We start from the raw sequence: 6,142 nt of genomic DNA, 5'->3' as shown, positions 1-6,142 counted from the left end.
CACGGACAGACAGCGACACTGACACAGAGAGCCACAAAGACAGACACACAGAGGAACAGACAGACAGACAGACAGACAGAGCGTGACATGCTCAAGTTCATTATCCTTTAATGTGCTGCTACTGACTGTGATCAGTTATCTTTTCTTCCGCGTTATCACCGAAGAGGCTTATATCCAATCTTATTATGATCACCGTGGACGCGGGTCTACTGCCGTAAAAGACGGGTATGACGTGGTTACGTAAGAGCATCGGCCGCGAGCTGAGCCCTTGCTGTAAGCTGCTTGGGGGGGGGGGGGCACATACTTGTTAACGAGAATTATGATCTGATTGGCTGATTGAGTTGGTCGGTTGATTGATTGGTTAGTTGGTTGGTTGAGTGAGTGAGTGAGTGAATGAGTGAGGGAGGTAGGGAGGAAAGGAGTTAATGAATGAATAATTGAGTGAGTGAATGAAGGAGTGAGTGAGTGAGTGAGTGAGTGCGGCTTCACTTAGACTCAGATCCCCCCCCCCACTCTACCCGCCCCCCTCCCCTCCCCCGACACACACACACACACACAGACTGGCCGATTGGTTGATCGGATGGATAGGTGGATGATTGATTGATTGTTTGGTTGATTGATTGATTGACTGGTCTGAGAGTAATATGGGAAGGCAAAGATAAGACAGACAGAAACAGAAAAAAAACGTACATGTCCAATCAGACAGGCAGAACATTTGACCGAACACAAATTTCGACATGACAAATAGGACACACAACCTGAACAAATAATGACAATCTTCACTCTCCAGCTACCTCCCGATACAAGCATGCATTTTCGCCACAGTGTCACGAACATGGAAGATTCCACACGAAATGTGTACTCTTGAGGAGGAAGAACAGTAGCGAAAACGGAAAAATTTTAATGGAAAAAAAAAGATAGTAAACTTTCGAACAAACAATCCAACAATCCAAATACATTCCATGACAGTGAGACATGGAGGAAGAGACAGTACACAGAGAGAGAGAGAGAGAGAGAGAGAGAGAGAGAGAGAGAGAGGGGGGAGAAGAGACTGAGACAGAAAGAGAGAACGACAGAGAAGGAGAAAGAGAGAAAGGGACAGGAAAGAGAGAGAGAGAGGGGGGAGGGGGGGGGGGGGTGGCGAGGGAGAGTCTCCAAACAGAGAGAAAGGTAATGTCATACCGAAAGAGACACTGACAGAGACATAGAATATAGACAGACAATTAAACAGAGACACAGAAGTCTTCAAACAGAGAGAGACAAGGGGGGGGAAGGGGTGGGGGGAGAGAAAGAGAGACAGAGAGACATACAGACAAAGATAGATTCAGACAGACAGTCTTCAGTCAGCCACAGAGACAGAGACAGAGACGGACAGAGAGGGAGAGGAAAAACCGTCTTCAGTCGGAGAGGCGAAACAGTCTTCAATCTTTGAATAGAGAGACAGAGACAAACAGACAGACAGAGAAAGAGAGACAGAGACAGACAGACAGAGAAAGAGAGACAGGGACAAATAGACAGACAGAGAAAGAGAGACAAAGACAAACAGACAGAGACAGACAGACAGAGAAAGAGAGACAGAGACAAACAGACAGAAAGAGAAACAGGGACAAACAGACAAAGAGAGACAGGGACAGACAAACAGAGACAGGGACAGACAGAGAAAGAGAGACAGGGACAAACAGACAGACAGAGAAAGAGAGACAGAGACAAACAGACGGAGACAGACAGACAGAGAAAGAGAGACAGGGACATAAAGAGAGAGACATGGTGAGCGAAACAGATTGTGAAAGACAAGAGTCAGGAATCAAACAAGAAACACAAGAGACAAATCTTCCACGCCCCCCCCCCCCCCCCCCCCCCCCCCCCCACACACACACACACACACAAACAAACAAACAAACAAACAACAAAAACTGACCCGTGTCATCATGATCCACGTACTCCGATGTCAGAAACTGGTGCGCCATGGACGTCTTACCCACCCCCGCCGCTCCCATCATGCACACCCGGAAGTAGGCCGGGGCGCCCGCCCCCGCCCCCGCCGCCCCCCGAGCCCCCGCAGAGGAAGAGGAGGAGGAGGTCAGCCCCGCGACACCAGAGTCCAGCTGCCCGTTGTGGCTGCCTGCCCGGCCCCCTCCTGCCCTGGCTTCGCTGTCCGTGACGGTACTGCCCGTGGACATGAGGCTGTGGGTGCTCTTCTTCTTGAAAGAGTCCCCCCGGTTGACGATGACGCCCTTCGGGGTGGTCTTGAAGGAGCGGACCCTGCGGATCCCGGCGGGGCTTCGGCTGCCGTCGCTCAGGTCGCTGGAGAAGGAGGAGAAGGAGAGGTTGGGGGAGGCGGCGCCCGGCACGAGGAGCAGGTTGCCGGCGTTGCTGACGTTGGGCATGGAGTTTCGCCGGACGTTGTTGAGGGCGACATCGTCCACCTGCAAGAGCCCATTTTTGGAAGAGGAGGAGGAGGTCTTAGTCTCCCTGAAGGAGGAGGTGCGGGTGTGGGAAGAGGAGTACTGGGCGTCGCCGTCACGGTCGGGCAGGAAGGGGTCGGAGGTGAGGTCTAGGGCCAGGGTGGGCACGTGCAGCGTGCCTCCGTGCTGGGTCACCAGGAGGGCGTTGCTGGTGTGGCTGGTGGAGGCCGTGCTGTGTCTCCGCTGGGTCCGGTATTTCTTGCCCCCTCCTCCCCCTCCTCCTCCTCCTCCACCTCCTCCCTCCTTCCCCCCTGAAGAGGACCTCCCCCCTCCTCCTCCCCGGCTGGGACGTGGGGAGCTGGGGCCTGCAGAACTGGGTGCGGGTTTTTTTTCGGGTGGGGAGAGTTTGCTGCTGCTGCTTCTGCGTCCTCCTCCTCCTGCACTGGTCCCCTTCACCCTGCTGCTGCTGCTGCTGCTGTCATGGTAATGGATGTTGTTGTTGCTGAAGCTGCAGTCTGAATCTCCATCGCGGAGTCTGCTGTCGCTGGAGGTGACCCTGAGGGTAGGGGTCGGTGCCGGGGTGGTGGAGTGGGAGGCGTCCATGGCCTTGAGGTTGGGCCCGCTGTGTCTGCGGCCCGTGGCCTTGAGGCCGCTGTGCCGCCCCCGTCCTGGGGAGGAGGAGGAGGTGGAGGAGGAGAGGAGGCCCAGCACGTCCTCCGTGCTGTCGTAGCGGCTGGTGTTGCCGTTGCTGTCGGTGATGATGGTGTCCACGTAGACCACGTTGAGGGCGGGGTGTTTCGGGGACTGGGACCCCGTGGTCTGGGAGGGCAGCCTGTGCAGGCTGGACGCCGTGTGCAGCGGGGCGGGGTTCAAGTCCTCCACCTCCCCCTGGGTCATGACGACGCTCACCGGCATGGGCCCCGTCTTGGGGGGCTGGGAGGACACCAAGGTCGACAGTAGAGACGCCAGCTCTCTCTCTCTCTCTCTCTCTCTCTCTCTCCGAGTCTCACGTGCTAGGCTTCACTCGCCGCAACACAGAGAGTAGAATTGAATGGCCGGGCCGGAGTGAAAGAGAGCGAAAGGAAGGTAGGAAGGGGGCAAGGGAGGTGGGGGGTGGATGTCAAAGCGTGTGGGTGTTGTTGTCGCACTGTCTCCGGTGACGCTGTCACTCCTGTCTAGCTGACGCCAGCACGGAGGGAGGAAGGGGGGGTGGTGGAGAGAGGATGGAGGGCGATCAATGCGCCGTGTGGCGTTCTTCATGTGGTGTCGTGTTGGAGGTGTGGGGGTGGGGGTGGGGGGGGGGGGGGGGGGGGGAGGGGAGGGGGTGGAGGGAGTGCTTGATTTGTACCTCGCAGCTAACCGCCACGACTTTTCTTTTCTTTTTTTCTTTTTTCTTTTTTAATCCCCGATGAATCACTCAAACCCTTCCGTCATGTCGCAACACTTTATTTGTGTGTGTGCTTGTGTTTGGTGGTTGTTTTTCTTTTCTAATGTTTTTGGGGGTTTTTCGGGGGGGAGGCACTTTTTCACTTCATGTTCCAAAGCTTGTCTTTTTGGCAGCAAGAACCAGTCACGTTGACCTCCAGAATACTTTGCACACTTTCCGTGACCGCTGACACTGACACTGTTTTGTTCTCTCTTTTTTTTCTTTTCTTTTTTTTCTTTTTTTTTCCGCGGCCTTGTACACGATAATCACAATCAATCGTACACTCTGCGCTATCTCATCGCAATGTTTGAAAAAGGATGACTTCTGACAGAGCCTCCTGGGGGAACAAAATCGGAATCAAGGTAATCTGTTAGTTCAGTGGAACTCCGCTTAAAAAACAACAACAAAAACTGCCAACAACAACAACAATTACTACTACTACTACTACTACAACAAAAACCACATCTGGTGGCGACCTTTTTTTGTCACAGCGCACGAAGGGGATAAATTGATAAAAACAGTTTTAACTCACATTTTTTTCACTTCACTTTCATTTCGAGAAGATAATAAAACTAACAAAAACATCTAGTGCTCAAAACCGCCGTTTTTTTTTAGAAACAAGCAATAGAACTATAATCTGGTTGTTCAGTGTTGTTGTTGTTGTTGTAACTGTTGTTGTTTTTAGTGTTTAGGGTTAAGCATGTGTGTGCATAACTGGTTTCAAGTTGAAAGCGCTTTGATTTGTCTCAGCACAAGATTCAGCGCTATATAAATACCAATTATTATTATTATTATTATTATTATTATTATTTCTTGTCGTAGCCAACATTCGATGCTCAACACTCAAATCTGACTTACAATGAGGAAGCAACTTTGTTTTTTCTTTCTTTTTTTTTTTTTCTTTTTTTTTTCTTTTTTTCAAAACAGACAACAAAATTCAAATCAAAACTCTATCGTCGTTATTGTTGTTGTTGCTGCTGTTGTTGTTATTGTTGTTCTTGTTATTGTTGTTGTTGTTGTAGTTGTTTTTAACACTGATGGTTACTGGTAATTACAAACTATTAAAAAAAAGAAGAAGAAGAAAAAAAAAGAACAGCAGCAGCAAAACACCAAATGTACAGATGAATAAAACTCCAAGAAGCACGGTGTGTAAAAAACAAAAACAAACAAAAAAAACGAAACGAAACCAAAGCACTGAAATAGCAACTTAACCGAGTTCGTCTGTCACCTTTCCGTATCGTATCGTACTGAACGGACCGAGCCAGCGGTACAACAGTCTGCTGTGTGGCTCCACTCCGTCGGGGCAAACTTTTCCAAATCACTGACACCCCGCGTACTGTACGCGCAGCACTGACTGTGTGAGTAAAACACCCTGCCTCCTATATGACGCTGCAGTGCTGTCTCTCCTCTCATCTCATCGCCCTCATCTCAGTCACACACACGCACGCGCGCGCGCGCGCTCGCACATACACACAAACACACATACACGCGCGAGCGCGCACGCACGCACATACACGCACACACGCGCACGTACGCACGCACACACGCACACACACAGAGTAGACCCCCCCTCCCTCTATCCTTCGCCCGCCACCCCTCCTCCCCCTCCACCACCCCTCCCCCTTCACGCCCCTCCCACCACCACCACCCACCAAAACCGCAATACTTGTCAAGCCCACCTCCACCTCTACCTCCACCTCATTCACCTCTTGCTCTCTCTGTTATCTTCTCCTCCTCCTTCTCCTCCTCCCTCGCCCCTCCCTTTCCACCCCTCATCTTCCTCCACCCGCCCCCTCTCCTCCTCCTCCTCCTACCCCCCCCCACCCCCCCGCCCTCTCCTCCACCCTCCGTGCCATAAAAGATGAACGCACGTGGCCCGCGGCGCGCTATCACAGCAAGCGTGTTTCTGTGTGTGTGTGTGTGTGTGTGTGTGTGTGTGTGTGTGTGTGCGTGCGTGCGTGCGCGCGTGCGTGCGTGTGTTTATGAGTGTGTGTGTGTGTGTGTCTTTCTCTGTGTGTGTGTGTGTGTGTGTGTGTTTGTGTGTGTATATATATATATGTGTGTGTGTGTGTGTGTGTGTGTGTTTCAAGCACTCATGCGCGGGCCCGTGCAAGTTTTCTTCAGTTCCGTTCGCGCACTACACTACTACTGATGTACGTGCTTTCAGTTGCGAGCGCAACAGAAGTGAAAAAAAACATCTGTTCAGTTGGTCGAACTCTGCGGCATCTCACTCTGCATGCATGTTCGATCGCATTGTAAAGGTTGTTTGTGTCGTTGTCAAAGTTTGTTGGAGGAGAAAAAAAAAAAAAGA

The 6,142-nt window shown here is 51.6% G+C and overlaps 1 protein-coding gene across 3 annotated transcripts in view; it reads right to left on the bottom strand.

The window, feature by feature from the left end:
• LOC143286105 (uncharacterized) overlaps positions 1-5,259 on the bottom strand; it is a 209,020-nt gene extending 203,761 nt beyond the window's left edge. Inside the window, exons 1-2 of one of the 3 annotated variants that reach the window (XM_076593695.1) lie at positions 5,044-5,259; positions 1,919-4,168 (exon numbers count right to left, since the gene is read on the bottom strand). In XM_076593695.1, the coding sequence (XP_076449810.1) occupies positions 1,919-3,320 (1,402 nt within the window). In that variant the 5' untranslated portion in view covers positions 3,321-4,168; positions 5,044-5,259. Of the gene's footprint in view, positions 1-1,918; positions 4,221-5,043 lie in introns of all 3 variants that reach the window. The other 2 variants (XM_076593694.1, XM_076593693.1) reach the window with 2 other exon arrangements.
• Between the last annotated feature and the right edge of the window lie 883 nt (positions 5,260-6,142).

The sequence above is a fragment of the Babylonia areolata genome, chromosome 9 (assembly GCF_041734735.1).
Source record: "Babylonia areolata isolate BAREFJ2019XMU chromosome 9, ASM4173473v1, whole genome shotgun sequence".
Classification (NCBI taxonomy): domain Eukaryota; kingdom Metazoa; phylum Mollusca; class Gastropoda; order Neogastropoda; family Buccinidae; genus Babylonia; species Babylonia areolata.
Note: the sequence above shows the minus strand (reverse complement) of the source record. Positions and strands in the feature narration are given on the sequence as shown.